The sequence below is a fragment of the Amia ocellicauda genome, chromosome 8 (assembly GCF_036373705.1).
Source record: "Amia ocellicauda isolate fAmiCal2 chromosome 8, fAmiCal2.hap1, whole genome shotgun sequence".
NCBI classification, from domain to species: domain Eukaryota; kingdom Metazoa; phylum Chordata; class Actinopteri; order Amiiformes; family Amiidae; genus Amia; species Amia ocellicauda.
Window position 1 is genome coordinate 37,840,784 of NC_089857.1, and position 22,629 is coordinate 37,863,412.

A 22,629-nucleotide genomic window follows, 5' to 3' on the forward strand; every position below is an offset into this window, starting at 1 on the left:
GAACAGCTCAGAATTGCATCTGGAAAAAACCAAAGAACTTCATTAGACCTTTGTGTATAACTTTTCTCTTTTGTAACTCTTGCTGGAATCTACCTTCCAGTCCTCATGTTAGGCAGCTCTTGTTGCCCACCCTGAACCAACTAAATGAATGTTAGCTTTGAAATCCTGATCCAGATGGCACAAACCCACACATCTGGTTTTAGTGGCTGATATTACTCAATGGCTGAATACAGCCAGCCTGTATTATCGTCTGTTATCAATTTCCTAAATTAGTGGTCTTTCTGCGTGTCTGCAGATCATATTGATTTCCTTGGTGATCAGACTTCATATTTTACTTCAGGGTTGACAAGAATGTAGGTTTGAAAGAAAAAAAAAAAATGAAAAAAAAAACAACAACAAACAAAAAAGATACTCTGACAACATTTTTCCATTTAACTCCCATTTTCGGGATAGGTCCTTTGCTAAGATAAAGTGCTGTGGCCTAAAATGTGTCATGTCTCAACAACATAAGCACAAATGATGTGTCCTAATTTCAGGGGTCTCAAACAAAAGTCCTGGAGGGCTGCAGTTTGTTCTGCCTTTTATTCTAGCTAAGCTCTCAACTGAACTGAATTGGTCTGATTAGCTGATTAAGTGGATGGGTTTAATACTTTTCTGCAGGCTGCAAATTATATTACAGGTGGTGCACGTTGAATCAAAAGAATCTGTTAAGCCATCAACTGTAATAAGACCAACACACAACATGAAATGTGTGTAATTGATACAACATCTGCCTTATACACACACAGTCACCACATATGGACTACAACTCTACAAGCCAAATTTGATATGTAATCTACAGATATCTGCTTTGTATTGCCCTCTGGGAGTTTTAACCAATAAAACCCTCTCTTTATTGTTTTTATAAAATATTTTTTAATAAATACTATGTAGTTTTGTACTCTTTCATACTTTCGACTAACAGTACTTTAGTAAAATGAAAAACATACACTTGTTTTATCACTTAAACTCAGGATGCCTTTGAACCTAGAGGCTCCAGTTTTTCATCCATACATTCATCACTTAGTCTAGACGAGTCAGTAGAGGAGGGGGAACCACATTTTCCTATTATTGTGGAGAAAAGAAGAATTGTTTATGTAGCTCATCTAATTTGAACCTGTTTCAGAGCAACTTCTGAATATTAGCATGCTGTGAGCACATGAGAAACACTTCATAATGAATAAGGTAAATAAGACATCAGGCAAAATGGTGATACTCTTGATTTTGTTGTTTTTGACTCGTGCATTTACCTGTCCTCATTAAACCTTCTTCCAACTAAGACTTTGCATTTTCCAGGGGGGAGGCAGGCCGCCAGAAGAGGAACGGTCCGCAGAACTCGACTCTCCTGAACAAAAGGGCAAAACGTATTTAAAAGTGAGCTTGATACTTTAAAAAACGGTCATCCAGCATATACTTACATGAAAATAGTCACAATTACTTTCAGTTGTAACAGCAATGCCTTCCGCAAACTCATATAATTGGCAACCACATATTCCCAAAGATAGAAGTCAATCTGGCCCGGAACTTCTTATAGGGTACAAAAACAAACACTGCGCTAGCAAACAACACAAGAGTCTTTGGAAGTCACTGCCAGACTTTATTAAGACTCTGAAGGCTGTTCTCTAGTGAAACACAGTAGCTCAGCTGGCCAGAGGGTGGGAGCAATCCTGACTGCATGGATATCAGCATGGGGATTAGCGTTAGCCACACAGCCCAAAGACTCTCCCGCTGGGGAGGAGATTGGTGCATGCCGAATGAAGTGATGGAAACTGCATGCACACAAGATGGTGAGTCCCTATGCTTCTGAGCAGAACATACAAGAAAAATTGCACCTAAAACATTAGCCTAGAAATTATTGCTTTTACACAACAGCAATAATCATGAGGATTACAATGAGGGCAACCATGGAGGCTGAATGAATCTCTCATTTCCCTGGCAGAACACATTGATCTTAAGTGTATTTAAATTTGTTTCCAGATCTAGGGGCGATAACTCCTCAATGAAAATGGTATTTTAATTCCCAGGCTTTCAACACCGTTTACTGTAAGCTAGTTTTGAGTATCGCTGAGATACAAAACAAAATCAGCATTATGTGGGTTATAAGTATGTATTGTGATTGAAAATACTTGTGTTGTTAATCTAGTGCACTCTTACAGGCCCAGTCACAGCTGTGGAGGTAGAGTCACAGTCAAACACAAATCAGGTTGTAAACTGGCCAAACATTAGAAGTTATTTATTATTTATTTCTCAGTATTACATCAATCTTTTCCTGTTTTAATCTCACCTACATGGTTTTGTTTTATCTCTCGTTAAATGTGTCCATCATTAATACAAATTGAAAAGGAATATCCCTATCTTTAAAAGAATATCTCTTCACTGTAGTTTTAGTATCTTCTGACAAAAAAAAAAAAAAAAAAAACATTGTTCACAACAAAATCCCTAAGGAGTACTGCATGACATTTTCTTACCACATTTTGTATCCCCCGGGCCAATAAATATCAACTTTAACAAACACTTTCTTTGTTTACACTCGTATTTTAAATAATGTCATTCAACAAAAACAACAAAACACACCATGACATGGTTAGCTGTAGCAACATTGGCCAGGAAGGAAATACCACACAGGAAAACCCAGGGCCATCTCCATAAGAGTTTAGGCAGTTACACAGACAATAAAAAAGTCAGCATAATTGTGGTGTGTAAAGGAAGGACAACAGGGCAGATGTAGGTTTAATGACCTCTTGATGAGTTTACTGGGAAGCTCCAGAGGAAGTAGACACAGATGCATCGAGAGGCTATCCTCCAGCCATTTCCCTGGATGTTTTCTTCTCCCTTTTGGAGGCCGAACTCTGCCCCTTCCCACAGCCTCACTCACCTCAGCTGGATGCTGAACGATGTACAAACACGTGGAGACATCCAACGGCTGGACTGGGAGGAAAGGGCACAGGCAGACCTTCTGGGGGCGGCTGAGAAGACAAAGGTCAAAGGGATGGATCAGTAAAATCAGAGCACTGTTGTCTGAAAACTATTTGAAACAGAAACATGGGTAAACATATCTAAACAAAATGGGACCTAGACCCACATTGGAAAGACACTAACTCTACGTTGAATTCTTGTCTGAAAAAGAAAAGGGTCCATTTGGATCAGAGCAATAAAGATCTACTTCATTTTTGAGATATATAGTTTTAATCATACTTCAGATTAAAAGGCTTTACAGTAAAACAAATAATAATAAGCCTGGGGAATTCCCTTTTTGTGTTTGAAGTGGTTTGTGTTTAAGGGAATAACACAGTGACTGCAGTAATATACATACCATCAATCACCTTCAAAGATATTTCTTTTAATAATAGTATACAGGTCTTTTCCTGATGCACATTTGTTTAATCTTGAAACCCACAATCTGTTTCATGTTTAAACAGTGTTCAAATGTTTAAAATTATCAAGTGTTTTTATTCTTTTCTCAAAGACCGAGCCTACAGATGAGAATCCACAGGATTATATGCCATCCTATTATATTGATTAAAAGAAACTCTGAATGGCATTTTATATTCTCTACAAAATTGCATGCCAAAAAAATGAAATAGATTTTTTCGGTTATCAGATTTGCCCTTAAAAAAGTATATTATTCAGCACTAAAAGGCTTATAAAGATACAATGACAAGATTCATGCTGTAGCTTTTATTGCACAAATAAAACAGTTGCACAGCCTTCTTCAATAATTTAAACATTTCTCATTTTTAAAATACAGATTCAGCATTGTTCTCCTTTAGTACAACTTAAATTATATAATACAAATAAAGGGCTTCTGTTGTCATCGTTCAGGTTCACCTTGCTTGACCTTACAACTTTCAAAATGGCGCATATAGGGACATTTCTCTACGTAAGGGAAGTAGGATATTCCACTATGGCAGGTTCAAAACAGCAATGAGAAAAGTCCAAACATTTCCTGCTCTACAACACAGGAACTTGAAGTGTATGAATCATGATACCTAGGAGAAACATCTGTAGAGACACCCTCAGTGAAAAGATGAACTGAGAAACTGACGAGTTCCATAGCAAAGAAACATTGTGAATAATTAAGATTTACAGGAGTGTCAGACATTTTCATTTTGAAAGCTGGTTCCCTGCTACCTGATCAACATATACAATAACAAAACCTATAATACATTAAAACATTTGATCAAAATATACCTGTGTTCTTGAACATTTGATTTGGCATCTTTTATAAGTAACATTGCTTGTAAAGTAATTAACTGTTATTGTTTTATCACAGTATTTAAAAGAAATTACTGCTAGTAGTTTGTACAATTTGCTCCTTGCCAAGAAGCAACGATATTCAATCCAAGACCCATTGTTATTTGAGTACGCTCGTCTTCTCTAACTAAAAGAAATAACCCCGACTCAGATAGACTGAATGTCTTCAAAGGACATGAACTCGTCTGGTTCAGTTTGATAAATTATAGGGAAGAAAGTTCTCGTCTGTGCTATTCATAGGCAATAATTTAGGTGTACCTTTTATACTTTGAACCTCATTGACAATAGCAAGCTACTTTGAATTAATGCTTTGAGTTAATTAAACAGGAATTTAATAGTGTTTTTTTCATGTTCTTTCTCCTTTGTGACAAAGGAAATTCAGCCATAAAGTCATATTGTAATACTGTGTTCTCTAGCTGGGATATAGACACTAATTTAAGGGAATATTGATCCCCTTTTTCACTTAGCGATGTCACAAATTTCAAAGTAAAAGCACCTGACTGGAATGCAGATGTGATTCCTAGAGGATTAAAATAAATGGTTGCCAACTGTTTTCAGGACTATCCAGTGGACAGACAACATTATCTGAGTGGGAGGTATACAATCAAGGGATAGTTCCCTGATTTGCTGCACAACAGTGATCTCTGTCACTTACTGTGTGCCTCTGGGATCTACTGAAAGGAGAGTGGGAGCCATATCTGCCCTCCAACTGGCACATGGAACCGATTTCCACACGACACAGCACTGAACCGGGTACTACACTTGACCAGGAGCTGAACGCATTAGCAGAAAAGGTGGTGGGGAACCACACCAAGCTCTTTGCTGCCATCTGTCAGGACGTGACATCAAAAATAAATGTTCTTAGGCACTCTAATCGCAGCACGGATTTGTTAAATCAGGACCTGGATGGATGCCAAATGAAGAACAAAGGAGAAATCTCCTCTTATGTAGACAACATAGCAGCAACTGCAAAGTGCCATGTGAGAGGAACAATGAGCCAACATGCAAACATGTATAGTATCTGCAGAAGCCAAGCTTGAGTGCAATAGATTGTATGCTTTAATGTTGAAGGGAAAGGATTGACAGGCTATTTACAGGTTGCCATACAACACATTCCCTGCTGGTACAGAGCACAGACCACCTATGCAACATAGGAGTCAGGCCTTCTGGTTTGCTGCTATTTCACCTACTATATCAGTTCTCATTTAATAATTCAGTCGGTAAGTATTGGATAGGTCTCACAATCTGGCCGATCACCAGAAGACCAAACCTCATCAGCATACAAATCTGAAACTATACACAATATAACACTCAACACATTTGAGATTAGCCAGTAGAAACACAAACCTAACACCAATGGAAGGCTTAACCTTAACCCTAGTCCAGCATAAAGCCTGACTCGGGTCTGAGCCTTAATTACAGATTTGCAGGACACACTATATTACTCAGTTGGTTTCAGACAGGGCTGCAGCTGAGCTCAACTCAATCAGATCAAAATCTACACAAAAATAGCTTGATAAAGTGAGGACAGGATATAATTAGCCAATGGATGTGGCGGATATAAACAGGGGGTCACAGTGGCAAAGCTTCATAAACCTTTAAATTAAACTGTGTTATTTTATGTGGTCCAAAGATGAGGCTGCACTTTTGTCCTATCCAACCCTTTTTTTTTCCCTGTATGACACATTTGTCCCATACGACACATTTTGTGGCTAGGTCACTAATAGAGAATGTGTTTAGGTCATTGTGTGGGCGAGTAACTGTAACTGTAAAATGTTTATTCAGGTTAAATACAGCCACAGACCTACAGAACCATTGCCTAACCAGTAAATTAAAGGGGGGGAATTAAGAATTGCACATGTAGGCCTATAACTTAAGATTATAATGTAGGAATAACACCTCATACTGCATACTCGTGTCCTATTTTTGAGAGTATAAAGCATATCTGTACTACTGAATTGACCATAAAAAATAATAACTACCTTAATATGTCTGCTATAGAAATCAAATAGTGCAGCACCGTATTATCTGCCTACCTCCCACTAGACTCGTATCAGGAGGATTTCCCAGGACAAAAATCTGCTCCTTTTTCTAATGTGAGTATCTCTGTGCTAAAGGATTACAATGCGAATCTCTGCTTTTCCTCGGCAATTACATATTAAAGCTATTGCCTGCATATGTATGGCATGCTCCTCTCAGAATGAGCCCCTGTCCGATAAGGCTTTTAATTACATGGACAAGAAGGAAATTACCATGCTGGGTCCTGAGGGGAACAAAGAACACAACAAATCATTCTGTTGTGGTGTTCCGCGGCACGATACTAATGCATATTTTATCAAACAGTTACCTAGTGACAGCACTTGATTGGCAAAGCATCACTTAGCTAAATGACCAAGCCGATCATATGCAACACTAAGTGCCATAAATCTAAATTCATATTCTGAAGGGGGTTGCTACTCTAATCAATAATTTGTTTTTTAGTTAAGCTAACCATTAGGCACAGGGTAAATACTGACAGAGATGCTTTACGTACAGAAGTTGTGCCGATGATACTCAAGAGCCCTGGTCATTCGTGTTGAAATAATTGGGCTCTTGTTTTACTGCGTCTCCACAAAACTCACACTACATTGTAACTCAGATCACTGGAAGGATGAAATAGGAAGGAGTGGGGAGGTGGGTGGTTTTATTTAGAGCTCCTGAAATCTCTTAAAGGGTGAGATCAAAGAGATGTGGTAACAAACATGACTCTGAGAGGCTGAATTCAATAGAGATGATCATAATTAACCGAGACTTAGTCAGTGTTCTTTAATCCCTCGGTTGCCAAATGTAAATATTGAATTTGGGAGAGAAAAAAAAAGCAATATTGATATATTCGGAAAATACAGAATTGCTATTATATCCCTCACAGCTTCTCCATGCTCAAAGCTGCCACTATTGACTGAAACCTGCAGGGAGCACAAACTGGCCTCTTTCCTTCCGGAGGGTGGGGGGGCAATGGGGATTGTGTTGATTGGCCTCACCATGTCACACTAAGTGGGCTCCTGTTGAGGCCGGGAGGAGATCACTCAGGTTGAGCTGCATTCTCCACGGCTCAATAGTGCGGAAACATCCACGGAGAAATTCAACAGGTAAAGAGAGCATCGGGGGGTTGGTGGCAGAAATACAATTCTCCCTCCAATCCTCTGTTCTAGCATGTGGGGGGAGGGAGACACACTGAGACCATTCTCGATGGAAAAAACAACAAACACTCAGTTCTTGGGGAATGGATTTGTACTTTTAATGTCAGCGATGTGAGGCATCAGATTAAGATTTATAACCTTTCTACCACATAAGTATCAAAAGGCTGAAGCACACTGAATTAAAACTTAAACGCTGGTGCATATAATCATTTTCACCCCTTCCTCAGACAGAGGATATGGGAAACGCAGAAGCAAGAGAAAAGAAAGAATTCCGTGAATTATGAATAAAATGTTGCCTTCAGGCCCAGCAGATGGTTCAAAAGTCTTGGTTTCCAATGGGACTTTTGAAAAGGCAAAAGTTAACCTTAACATGATGTACAGCTGTTCTTTTTTAAGTTACAAACCCTTTGCTTTACATGCAGGTATTCATCTATAGCATTTTATGTTATCATTTGATGTCCTTAGATTAGAATAGCTGGATAGATAACTGAAATTGTATTTTGTTTTCCCTTTGGACCTAAAACAAGTGACCCCCCTGTCCCTCTCTACCAGCATATTAAGGAAGCTTTCTCTCTGCATGCTTACAGAGATTTTAAAACTTTTTTTTCCTTCCCAGAAGGAAGTTTCCAGAGACTTTGGTCATGTCTAAGCCTTTTTTTCTCTCAGATGAGTAACAATGGCTGCACAGTCATGCAGAAACTTTAGAATCTCTCATTGTACAGGGAATTTTTTTGGGGGGAACATATAAATCAAGACACAAAAAAGTGGCTCCAGTAAGTCCCTCATGAACCATTTTTTTCCTTATTTATGCGTAGTGGGCATGGTAACGTTTGCAATAAATGACCAACAGGATAAAGGATACCAGTGGTTCTATGGAAATACACAGCAGTCTCAATTCGCTTTACCAGAAAATCCCCAGATGTTAGCTATCCAAGGGGGTTAAAACATACGTGTCACTCTCCTAACCAACCAAAAAATTAAGTGAAAAGAAAGGCACACCCAATTAAGATGAAAGAATCGTTTACTTTTCATTTTTAAATCATACATATTTTATCTAGGCTAGATGTCAAAATATCTATAATTGTGTAGAAAAAACTAATCTACGCTTCAATCATGGTTACATATTACAAATATACCATCATTTGTTCCAATATACGAAAATATGTTCTAAAATGATGTTAATAATAACCCCACATTTCCAATATTATTTAAATCCCTTTCGCTATAAATTAAGAGGTTCAGCAAAAACGTTCTAAATAGCAGTTTATGTAAGCAAAATAACAGTATTGTCTATGTTGTCAGATCATAGTTTCTGTAGGTAACACAATAGGATCTGTGGAACGGCAAAGACATGATATATCAAGAAAACAATGTAACAACAACAACTTCAGTAAGTTCAAATTCAGGCTGTTCCTCGAGACATTTCATACAATGCTTGTTAAATCATTGCGTGACAGCAGATTTACAGCATGATATCTGTCACCTGCATCTATATCATGACTGAAAATCACTTTCCTTTTGTACACAGAAACATTGTTGGTAAGAATTCTACTCATTTAAAAACAAATGCAGAGTCTGTACACTACCATGATTTATATCTGAACTAAATGTCTATCTACGTCATCACAGCCAGGTAACCAAACGTGTGTGCAGGCTCTCGCTCTCATCTGTATTCTTAGTCACCCTTATGAAACAAAGCAGCATGATGCTTTTAAATTGCCTGTATTCGCTAACCCATTAAATCAGTCCATCACCGTGAGGTTACTGTCTCTCTGAGAGATGGAGATTATGGTACAATACAGAACAGAAAGAAAAGTACTTTTCAAACAAATATGTTAAAATGGTCAGTATTCTTTGTTCTATTTTTGCTAGTCTGTCTTATGTTTGTAATTAACCATGGCCAATTTTGTGCTTTAATCTTTCCATTAAAAACACCTCCAGATTATAGTTTTCTGTGAAGTGACCTGGGTAGTTTCTCGTGGCTATTTTGCAAAAGATCCATAATTTAAATCATTTCTACAGAGTTATATCAAATGTTGTTGTTGTTGATTGCAAATGTCCATGTCTAAATTGATAGTTTCTAATTATCAATACTTGCAAAGGGTATATGCAGACATTGATTCACAACTGTGCAGGGGAAAAAAGCTTATCAAATAGCATCAAATGTACATTGGAACTAACCAGCTCTTTTGTCTTGTGTCTGATCTTAAAATTACTAGTTGTCAGCGTGTAATACAAGCAAAGGAACACTCCCCTTACAAGATTGCAGGCTTTGAAATACTACCACTGCAAAAACACTTCAAAACACCAAAGACCCTGCATGAATACAACAACTAGCTCTAAGTTTGTGATAGACATCATTAAGTGAAAATTATGCTTTCACAGGTTTTTGGGATAAATTATGCCTTAAGGGAGAAGTAGTACGACACCAGTGAGTTATCACAAGGAAACAGAGAGGCATGAACATGTTGAGAAAAGTGAAGGACTAAAAAGAAAATAAAGGAACTACAATGGATGAGTCCAATGTACTTTCGCAGTTATGTGACCTGCATGAAGCACAGTGCCAAACCCCCCAAGAAACCAATAAAAAGAAACAGGAGTCTGGAACGCCACCACAGTGAGATAAACCAGGTGATCTAAAGGAATTTATTTTTCAAAATCAGTTGGACTCTTGAATCACCCCATATACCACAGCAAGAGCAATTAGAAACTACCAATAAAAAAAAATCACAGCAAAGCCTGCCCTCAGCAACTTTCATGGGGCTACAGGAGCTCTGAGCAACAGTGAAATAAACCTGACTTTCAACATTCAGTAACTTTATGTATCTACCCAATTTAAAAAATGGTGCCTTGAGATATTCTCATTCACCAGTAGATTATCCCCTTTGCATGCAAGGGGAAAGCAGATAAAGTGCCCATGTTGTTATCATGCAGATAATACAACATCTGTAGCAGGAGGCCTTGTCTGCTGCCCAGATACATTCTAATGGGGATCTCGGGTTCAGTTTTGTCTATTTCAACACTGCCCCCTAGTGTTTAGGAGAGGGACACATATTCAACAAATAAAGCCATAATTGAAATGGTACATTACTTTACTTACCGGGTATCTGATTCTGAACACACATATTAAGACATTTATAAGATAATTGTGTTGCTGGAAATGATACTGAATGGTTGAGTAAATGGAAAAAGATAACTATTAAAATTAGCAAGAACAAATGACAAACTGCTGCTGCTTTGAATACAAATTGAAAGGGAAATTAATTTGTTGGGAACCTAATTTAAAAGAAATGTGAATAATGCAAGCATGGAGATGACTTCAGAATCATGATATTTATATATTTAATGCGATGCAGGCTCCTAATAGTCTGTGGTGGAGAACAAAAGCATACTCAGAAAGGTATTGTTATGGCAGTCGAACCAAGGCCAACCGATTAAAGAGCTTTGGCGCACTGCATTTTAGATCAACTCTATTCGTCTCCTCAGATAAACATGCATCCCAAACACTAAATATTGTACAACAGCAAATTAGCATTAGGCCACATCCCTTGCAAAGACTGTCTGTTTACTTGGCAGCCACAAAAGAAAAACTAATCTTAAATATCAAAGTCTGTACTGTACCGGAAGGAACAGGCTCTGTGGATGCAAACCAAAAGCAACTTAATTGCACAAAACTGCTGAAAAGGTGCATAGGATGCTCTTTTAGATGCAAAAACAACAATTCTGCTAAGAGCTGTGCTGGCCTTAGTAATATTAAGTCAACTGTCTGCAACTACAGAGAGTTAGAGTTTGCAAAACATGACATAATCATATCAAGACAATGAGCTATTGTTGACATTGACTAGACAGGGTCTGTGTCCATTGGCCCAAGGCATGTATCCAATCAGAGACCAAGTCCTAGAGAAGGTCAGGTAAGCAGGCAAGAGAGCTCAGTGGAAGCAAGAAAGATGCTTCACTACAGTTTTATCAGCAGGTACAGCTAAACAATGTGCAACATGCAAACTGGGGTGTGTGTGGGGGGAGGGGGGGGGGTTGGGGGTTGTACAGCTATACTAATGTATACAGAAAAGCCAACAATAATTCTACCTCTAATGACAGATCATCTTAACGACAGTTCATTCCAAAGTGTAACTTTAATTAACCTAATACCTGCTTACAATTACTTAAGTATGCATTCAGCAGTGTGACATATCCAAAAGACTTTTCCTCACTGCAACCAGATATAACCACATTCTTCCACCTTTATTTGTAATGGAAAAATGTCAATACCTACACAGTTTTTACTCTTATTACCAATATTGCATGTAATAAAGCCATTTTGGCTGTCTCCTCATTAGAGATAATGATACAGGCTACATTTAGGCCTTTTTTTTTTAAATGTGCTGCACAAAGTAAACACATTTTTTCAGCAAAAGCAATTTGCCTGCTTATCTTGTGATATGAACAGCACAGTGCAGGCTGTGCATGTAGCTAAAGTGGTCTGCGTGTTTGTTGGTGGTAAAGAGGGCGATACGCCGAGACTCCCAGAGAGATTCTCCTCATGTCTGCAGATTTAGGCATAAACTTCAAGAAATAAAGATGTATATCCAGGGATATCTCTTTTAAAAGACTCAAGTGTATGCATGCTGAAAACCAAGCAAGGTATAGCTCTTTCCATACTGTTTGGCCTACATCCAATAAGCAAAGTCACAACTTCCTCATATCATAGGAAATTCATGACTGTCAGTGCACCTCAGTAGACAATAACCAGAACAGACCGAGAGAAGGTGCCTCCAAGACTTCAATGCAAAATCCCAGAAATAGCACAGCGACTTCTTTTTCACACACACGCACCCCAAGAGGTGCTTAATAAAATATTAATTCCCGTTTAAAGACAAATCTAATCAGCCATGTAACTCAGTAAGTTAAGGTTAATCCTAGGTGCACTTAGAATTCTGTCTACAACTTCTGTTCTTCACCAATATTTATTGCTTACAAAAGACATTGATCTTCATTAAGATCAGGAGAAGGCCGGAACAGCACAGCGATTATATTGACTGACTCCGTATAACCTCTGCCGACTGCACAAGAGGGAAATGAGTTTAGAAAAGCTGACACAGAAGTAAGATGTAGAATGGTTGCCTCTGTGATTGTGACATTTGGACATGTGCACAAAATGGTGGTGTAACCCCTTATAAGAGGGGAAAAAGGCATTTCACATGGTTAACTGTAATACGCAGCATATGTACTGTCATGTAAGCATGCATTTCAAATACGAAATACATCAACTTTATATGCCAGTAATTTATACCAGGCTTGGTTAGCATTTGCTGTAATCGCCAACCTTGATATAGCAGCACATAATCCCAAAGGGAGTGTGCTTTTTGGGAATGTTAATCCATTAGATTCTTCAATATTTCACACAACTGTTACAGACAGGTACTGAAAGCTTAGGACTAGGATGACAAGACTATGATCCCATCACTGAGAGAAACCAGGCTGGCTATAAAACTCCAGTGCCTACTGGAAGGAAGCAGTCAAACCACATGGCTGTCCAGGCTACAGCTGAACCTGCCAGACATTAAACTGCATATCAAGCCTATTTACAATTCAGCTAGACTTGTGCCCTTTCCAATTTCTGGAAAATGGTTTAAAATGTTTCTCCTTCCATAGTTTTCTAATGCTGCAGGGATAACATGTCATATCGTATGGTCATCTTCGTGTGTATATCGGATTCAGAGCAACACCTGACCCAATAGCATACAATAAACCTCCACGTCTGTGTACCTGACATTTGTTGTATCTAAGAAATTATATCAAGAACAAATTGAATACATTTCAAAACAGATTTCTCCTGTACTGCAGTGATGTTAATGTAATACCTGTGAGTTTCAGCCAAAAGTATACATTTGTTGATCTGAAAATTCTTTGAAAATTAAAATGAAACAATTTGTTCATGTTTTTTCAGTTTGCTTAGGTTAATTTTCTTTCTTTGGTTCCTCCTTCGAAGTGAAATCTCAGTAGCAGTGTTTGTCTAAGAGAATATAATGAAATAATCCATCAGGCGGGCATTTTCAGATGAAAACTGACAATTCTAGCATAACGGCTTTTCAGGTTTCATTTGGAAAAATGAATTGAACTAGTCACAATACACTAGCAACTGAAAAGACCAGACAGCACATCGCACTGAGCAGCTGCATATAAAGATTATTCTCTTGGGCTACAGAGTGCAGACTAGGTCTTATAGTCCCATCATTGCTGGTTCAGATCTGGGCCATGTCATAGCCAACTAACCAGGATTCCTAGGCCCATCAGTATATTTCCCCTGGTAAACAATCACATCTGAAGATTATCAAGACCTGCCACACAGCTTTAGCAGAGTACACATCTAGGCTACTTTGCCAATGCAGTTCTTATCGCCACCCAGAACGTTTTATGCCTGATGGAATCTTTTTCACTCTCCCAGAACATTTCAATAGGTCCGAGAGCAGTCTGCAATCATTCGTCCTCTCCGATTTAAGAAATTAAGGTTTAGTCTGGTTGTGGTTTTTAGGATCATTAACATCTTGAAAAACCTTCTCTCCAAAGTAACTATAATGATGGTTTCACATGATGCTGAAGAATACAATGATATTCTTCCACCACCTTGTTTTAATAAAGACATAATTCAAACAAAGTTCTTATTAAATTAAATGTATTATCTGAGCTGAAAAGTTTAAGCATTCTTATCTGTACACAATATTCTTCTCCATTGCCCCTGTGAACACATTTATGGTTTAGTACCCAATCTAGGAATTAAGGACGGACGCTTCATCTGAAACAAAAACTCTACACAGTATCTCGTCCGCTGATTAGGAATCAATTCCCCGGAGACTCGAGCGATCATTCCCTCTCCCTTTTGTTCTTTTCTCTCCTCCACTTGGACGCTTTTGTTTGCAAATCTCCCAGGTTGTAGTTTTTAGTGCTGATGGGGATCTTCATTCAATGATGTGAAACAATGACTTCCTTGAATACCCTAATTTGTCAAAGGTAATTATGGATACATGATCACTACGTTTTATCTTCTTCCTTGGAACCAAAGTAACTCATTTGCCCCTCGTCTACCCTATCTCAGGCTCACCATTCAAACTAAAAGCGGCTAATTGCTGTGCCAATCAGTTACCTTTTCCCAGATGTTCATGTGGGTCTCCTATTTCAATTAGTTAATGCTCTGGATCTGGAAGATGTCTGCAGCAAGAATGTACATCCCATAATAAGGGTAACAGTGCCATGAAAGTAACCCTAGTAAAACGGTAGTAAAACAGATTGACTATGTTTCTTTTGAAAGATGAGAAATTTCCTCATACAATTAAGAGGAATTCATGGCAACAAATCAGATAATTTTCCTTTGATATGGAAAGTTATTTTTCTCTACTGGTTTAATTAATACTGGGTTAAAAACAAGATAAACCGTGAAATGATCATTCACTGTTTATTTTTGCACATGAAGGAAAAAAAAAGAGTGTGCTTTTCAGAGCAATGCAATCTTTCGGATCAGATATAAACTGAATCTTTCATTGCACAGTGACCTACTTTCAGTATGAAGAACACTATAAACTGTTTTTACCAACTGCCATCAAATAATGTCCTTAAAACATGCTAATGTCAAGGACATCTCATCTTTTTAATTATTCATCAGGAGTCTGTCCTACTCAGCTCAGCACAGCCTAATTTAGGTGGATATGCTCTGCCTGCACTTTGTGTGTGGTTGATGTGTCTGCAGAAGGCAAGCAAAATCACGGCTAATGTAATTAAAACAGAAGGAACTGATCAAAAGACACTGACACCCTATAGATGAATACAGTTAGTCATGGGCGGGGGGACGGGGCTGAATAATGCCAGCTGAGACTCCTGTCACAACGCTCATCCCCAGCAGTCAAGGGCCATGCTCTGTCACTGGCCTGTCATTAAATTTGTCGGGGATCCAAACAGGTCGAGTCCATGCCAGTCAAACTGATTAGGCCACAGATGAATCACACAGAAAGGTCACAACTAAGAAAATGGAGAGGGCTGTTAGTGTAATGGCCAGGTTTCTAATAAGACCATATCTGGATCATCCTTGCTGCTAACATCCTCCATCTTTTACTAGCTATGCAAAGGGATGGCGATAATTGTTTTACCGACTGAACTCGGGTACGTAGAGTTCGAGAGTGCAAATACTAACTTCAGGCTAGATCTAAATATATTGCCCGTCTGCTCCTGAATCGTCTGAATCTAATGATGATGATGGTAATAAACAGTGGAGACATTCATTACCTCCACACAGAGAAATTAAAAAGAAAGAGAAAAAAGACAACTCCAGTGAAATATTCATATTTTATGAATGCCCGCATGGGTTGTTAGATTATATTAATAAACCTTGATATTAGCACATTACATACTATATGTTCAATGCAATTGGGCCTCTTCGGCTCCTGGAGTTAAGTCTTGGGGACAGACGGACTCAATATATTAATTTACATATGATATATATTGGATATGAACTTTATATGCTGGTAGGATTTTCTTTATTATTATATTATCTAAATAACATGTAGATAGAGGCTCTTCAACAAATCTTTTCATTTCACAAGGATAGTTTTGATATTCTTAAAGACTGACAACAGTTTAATTAAAAAGGGACAGATTGTAGACTGTGTACTCTTGTACAGTCAGACTTAATTAGCATTACGGAAGATAATGTAGCCTCTTCTGGTCACCATACAATTTGTATCCTTAAAGAGATTAAGGGGCAGGATGTTATATTGGGCAATTACCTATAGTATGCATCATCTCTGGACACTTCTTCAAGTCTCCTGAGAACAAGGCCTAAATCAGACATCAGCAGTTTCTGCACTCTCTCCAACAGGACAATGGATGATAGTTTTCTCAGGCTTTGTAAGCTTAGTAGGGTGCGGGCTTGACCTAACGGTACTGGCCTGTAGAAAATCTGAGATCCTTCAGCCATGTAACTGCTACTGTGATCACACTGTTGGAAGGATCACAAATACTTTGCCCACATAGGTGTAAATAAAGCATATAATTCCACCTATGGACTGCACAGTTGTATATTGACTACTTTCACTGGAACAGAGGAATACAGTAAGTAATGGAGTTGGTGGTGTGGATTTCTGTTTTACGCACTTCACATGATACAATCTTAAAATAACAACAAAGACCTGCAACTATTATAGAGACGGAAGTATACAAAATGAAAATAAATGTCAAAGTAATCAAACTGAAGAGAGGAAAACAAGTGAGTCGCCGAAAACACAAAGCATCTTCATAGCAAAACTAATGGGAAAATCTAATATACCACAGGGTCCTCTCTCCAAAAATAAAAGAAACTGACTTTATTGCTAGGAATTGCATTGGTTTCACAGTACAGCACAGGCAGCATGGTTCAACTACTCAGGACTGACAGGTTTGTCAATACTACTACAACGTCAAGCTGGTCTATAAACAAGACCACTCTAACATTTGACCTTCATTCCCTTTAAGAATGGCTGTCAGGAACACAATGAAAAGGAGGGAAAATGCAAGCAAATTCTATGCAGGTTAATTTAGGAACGCTTCAATTTCTCCCCTTAAGCTGCATGAATTACAGTCTTGATTTTCATAGACTCACATATTTACATACAACAATGCTCCTACTTCATTGATTTATGTATTTTTGAGACATCTGATTTTATCAAAACAGTACATGGTTCACAAAACATGCCTGAATATGAACAATTTTGAAAGGCTTATAAAGATATCATCAGACTTGTGGACTTTATTGATTGCAAGAAATCCTAAATTAATACAGTCTGCCATCGCTTTGGGCAAAGCTAGAGATCATTGCAGAGTTTCCTTTTTAGTTATTAGAACAATTGAATATGATTTGTAAAAATACCCAGATGTTTTCAGTAAAAACTGCAGAATGTTTACTCTGCGGCATTTACTGATTATTATAGGTTGAACACATTTTCAAAATGGGAAATATAAATGCATTTCAGTTTAGACAGAAGCTTGGAGGTGGAACTACCAGTCTTGCTCCATTTTCCAATCAATTGTCCTTTTAGCTGTACCTTTGATGAACATTTGTAGCCTTACATTTTTCTTTCAAAAAGCCAACTGAATTGCTGAAATTGGCTGAACTGTGGGTATTTGGGAGACCAATTGAAAAGAGTAACCTGGATTATTTGAAAAAAAACACCCTTTCTTAGCCTAACCATGATGTATGGCACAACGCATTACCCTGATGGAATAGAAATTCAGAAGGTGTGGAATAAGGATAAATGAAGTAATAAAGGTTCTTTAAACAAAAAAAGAGCATTTATCTACATTACATTTAAATAGGTTTTGTAACTTATCTGATCTTCACAAAACCAGTTATCCCATTAACCTCCAAACTATTATACTTCCACCATATAAATCTGACAGCTGGAAAAATCTGTTCAGATAAAAAATACTGCCCAAGTCACCTCCCATGCAAAGACAACTCCCAGAATTAAAAAATCCTTCAACAAGAATCATGAATCTTATTAAAATGTCATTTAGTCCTCAACGGCAAGCTGGATCTCCAAACCTCATCCCCTTCACGCAGTCCTTCAAAGATGTAACCCCCCACTAATCACCTTTTTGCCCTTATAACTTCCCCGTTGTTTTCTATTCACATTCCTTCTGTCAGTGATACAGATCCTGTACCTACTGAGATGTCACAATGAAGGATTTGGACTCCATATGGAACTTTATACAACTATTCAAGCTGTCTGGTGGCTATAGGCTTAGCTTTTTAAGTCTGGAAAACTGAGTCACTATCCATCCCACAACACAAGTCATTTTAGATTGTTTAAGTCCAAATGTATGATATTTAGTTTGCTTTTCCCTACACCAGCCCAACCCAGCCGTATCACTAATCTCAGAGCTTCAAATAAGGGTACCACAATCAGGACAAAGATGCTTCTGCCAATATGTATAGACACACATATACAGTTAGATCCATAAATATTTGGACAAGGAGACAGTTTTAATAATTTTGGCTCTGTACACCACAGAGATTTGAAAGGAAACAATCAAGATGTGCTTTAAGTGTAGACTTTCATCTTTGAGGGTAGTTACATCCAAATTGTGTGAACGGTGTAGGAATTACACCCATTTTTATACATGGTCCCCCCAATTTTACAGGCTCAAAAGTATTTGGACAAACTAACATAATCATGAATTAAATTGTGAGTTTCAATACTTGGTAGCAAATCCTTTGCAGTCAATGACTGCCTGAAGTCTGAAATCCATAGACATCACCAGATGCTGGGTTTCTTCCCTGGTGATGCTCTGCCAGCTGTACTGCAGCTGTCTGTTGTTCCTGCTTGTTCTTTGGACATTTTGCCTTCAGTTTTGCCTTAGAAATCAACACAAACCAATCAGAGAGATAGAAAAAACATTAGGTGTGGCCAAATCAACTATTTGGTACATTCTTAAAAAGAAAGAACACACTGGTGAGCTCAGGAACACCAAAACGCACGGAAGACCACGGAAAACAACTGTGGTGGATGACAGAATAATTCTTTCCGGTGAAGAAAAACCCCTTCACAACAGTTGGCCAGATCTGATATATATATACTCAAAAGAAAATATATATCTCAAAGAAAAATATTAATCATTAAGTAAAAAAATAGATACTGAAATAAATCCACATGATGAAATTCTGCTAGTTCCTATACAACTTCTTCATACAGTAAAAACCTGTTAAAAAATACAGAACCAGGCCAATTAGTTTATTGACTTCAGTGTAGACAGGCCGTATAAATCACAATTTACTTTAAGCAGGATTTTTAGATAAGGCTTTCAGACACATCACTTGCACTGCTTGATTGTTTTTTTGTTTTTTCTTCTTCTTGTGGCAGCACACAATTAATGAGTTCAGATCTTTCCACTTCAGTGAAGATTAATAGATGTGAATCGGAAGGAGATGTTTAATTTTCCCTGGTTTATTATATAAATTAGACCAGTCCTCTTGTGCATTCAAATTCATCCTTCATTCTTTTTAAAATAAATATCATGTATTTTGGTGGAGTAACTTTCTTTAGCAAGAGGACATTTGTTTTTGCTTTAATATCCCTTGGGGGGAAAAGGGCCAATTTGTATCCCATAGAAGAATTGCTACAAGAAAATGACTGCAGCCACTGATGTTTCCCAATAACCGTTTTCACCTGAGATAGGAAAAGACAGATTTGAAGGCTTGTATTACTATGAGGGGGAAAGAAACATTACTTTTAACATGCTACACATTTCATGATTGAGCATCTGATGTTGAGAGATGAGGTTTCAAAAAAACAGCTTTTCCAAGGAGAGATGCTGGTAGATTGATGTATGCACAATCTTGAAGACACACAGCAAGGGATTAAGTTCAGTGGCTCCATGCACCTTTCCTAAATTACTGGAGAGGATATTAAACAAAAAACTCTGTCCATTTAATTACTTACAGGTGTATTCATAGTTTATTTGGACTCTTCAAATATCACTGCACAGACTAACAGGTTGACCCGTGGCAAAGGGTAAGCTGGCCTGGGAGGAAGGAAGAAAATGCTTTGCTGTATTAATTTTTTCCTTAAAGTGGAGATCAAGACTTGGCTCAGGGCTATCTCTTTGAAATGTGTCGACGAACTGTATTACTGATGGTAGGACTGATGCCGAAGTGTGAAAGCATATTAGTGGGAAAATAACTTAAAATAAGTTCACCATCGGTAATCAGTAAACAGTGATATTTCTTAGTATTCAACTAATGTTTGGTTTTCAAATAGTAGGACATTAGATCATTATATTAGATTTGATATGAAGGGGTTTTGATTGAGTTACTAACTATTGGTACTTACAGGCATGCGTGTTATATTTCTAACACGCCAATCACATTTTAAAGGTCATATACTGTGCTATAGCATCCCATAACACAATCCCCCATGTCAATGCATCAAAATGTCAGTTTGTAACACGAACAAATGCGAAAACGTCCAAGAGGGGTGAATACTTCCTGTATGTTTTGAAATGGGTTATCATCACATTTAACTTAAGCAGGAAGATGAAGAAATATCTAACACACCAATGAATGTATTGTATGGTAGAATGCTTTTCATTATTTGAAATAAAATACAGGGGGGGAAATGAGAGGAAAAATGAAGATGTCATAACAAAAATATGTACTCAACAAGCTTCCTGTTAATGAGATCAGTAAACCTCTATATACATGGGGGAGTGATGGCCACTAAGACTTATCCAGTCTGTGGTGTGGGCCACAGGAGATAGACACGGCCCATATTGGGGATTTGCACGGTTTGGATTAATCAAAACCAGAATTATGGCAAAAAAAATTAAAATGCAGTGGAGAAATGCTCATTTGCATTTGTATCTTTTGAATATAACATAATCCTTATTTCCATATTCTGTAGTTCCCATATATATTTAGTGAGCAATTATACATGAATCTTTCTGGCATCCATAGCCCCATCGGATATACCGATCCTTTGAATATTCTCAAAGGAATGCCATTCAAATCGAATTAAAATAATCCTTCATTATTTTTTAAACATTATATATCAGCTTCCTAAACTCATATTCACACTGGAATATATGCCTATGTATGGTAAATAGATTACAATTTGTAAATAATACAGACATTTCATTTATTTTTATATTTCCTTTCAAGTTCAATAAGCAGATCAACAAAAAATATACTATATGAGAGAGAGAGAGAGAGAGAGAGAGAGAGAGAGAGAGAGAGAGAGAGAGAGAGAGGGAGGTGGGGGCTACCTGTCTCAAAGAAAGAGGTCAATCAAAATATAGCCTAAATGATTGGAAGGAAAAAAACAGAAACTATTTTCAATACCTCCATTATGTTCTGAATATAAATAGACTTTTACTCAATCAAACAGGGAACTCATCTCTATATTCTGTCTGGAGACACAAATGAAGCGCAGACTGGTCTGAAGGCCACTTTGAAATGATTGGTCCAGGCTGAGACTCCTGAGGGAAATGTTTCTACCTACTGTTGCCATCGGTTTTATTTTGTTTGATATATACTTATTCTCTTACTTTTGGTAATTATGCCTGTCTGCAGAATACACACACACACACACACACAGCTGCAATGAAAGAGCCACCATTTGACACAATGTTACTCGTGACTTAGTTTAATAAATATTGCCGGTGAAACCATTAATCAATGATATCACTTCTACACCAGCTGAACCCTGATTTCGCCCAGAACAGTCTGTACACATGCCAGATTATAACCGAGAGGGTGTACACAACTTTTTTAAATCAATAGAGTGAGAAAGGTGACTGGTATTCAATGCCAATAGTCTTTGTTGTGTCTCGATGAGGACAAACCGTGCAGGGAGCTGCTCGGCATCAGTCGCCTCCGTGGAGCGCACACTGCCGCAGTTCTCTGCCGCTCTGCGCCGCTCCACCAATGGGATCGCTGCGATTCTGCAGATCTGCGCAGAACTGAGGAAATCTGCGCTGAAAACAACGCGACCTACAACTTGTACCACCCCGTCCGTGAAACAAACATCCCGACTTCCTGTCCAGCTCGTTTTATTTCGCATGGAACCACAAGGTGGCGACCTTTACCATCTCCCTCCCTCCATAGCGAGACAGAGCGGCTCGGGCCTGCTCTTCAGTGCGCCTACCTGCACCGCAAACACGTGGGTCTCCGCTCTGCTCTCTCCACCGGCAGGTCCAGCAGACCCCCAAACCCGTCGCCGTCCCCTTCCTCCTCTCCTCCCTCGCATGGTGTAGGGCCTGAAACGCAGTCTTCGCTGTTACTGCGGGACGTATTGTCTAGGCTCAGGGTGGAAAGGCCCAGGCTCGCTGTCTCCATGTTACCCGGAGAAAAAGAGAAGTGCTACGCAGCCGCTCTGTCTGAGCAATAGGTCTTGGAGCCGCTTGATGTCGCTAGAGGATCAAGTTGGGATTTTAAGTTTCAGGCGGATGCATTCATAGTTTTGAATGCACTTGAATGTAATAAGACTAAGATGTATTGTTATGTGGTTATTATATTGTTTATGGTTGTGAAATGGCATTGAAAAAATAACTTTACCAATAAAATGAAGAATGATCCTTATGCCTTCATATCCTTGATGCTTAACTAGATCAATTAGAATGAAAATGTAATATCTAA

The 22,629-nt window shown here is 38.3% G+C and overlaps 1 protein-coding gene across 1 annotated transcript in view; it reads right to left on the reverse strand.

Moving 5' to 3' along the window:
• The window catches only part of dtwd2 (DTW motif tRNA-uridine aminocarboxypropyltransferase 2), a 47,272-nt gene extending 24,903 nt beyond the window's left edge, over positions 1 to 22,369 (reverse strand). Inside the window, exons 1-3 of the mRNA XM_066711306.1 lie at positions 22,139 to 22,369; positions 2,915 to 3,005; positions 1,290 to 1,384 (exon numbers count right to left, since the gene is read on the reverse strand). Of these exons, the coding sequence (XP_066567403.1) occupies positions 1,290 to 1,384; positions 2,915 to 3,005; positions 22,139 to 22,329 (377 nt within the window). The 5' untranslated portion in view covers positions 22,330 to 22,369. The remainder of the gene's footprint in view (positions 1 to 1,289; positions 1,385 to 2,914; positions 3,006 to 22,138) is intronic.
• Between the last annotated feature and the right edge of the window lie 260 nt (positions 22,370 to 22,629).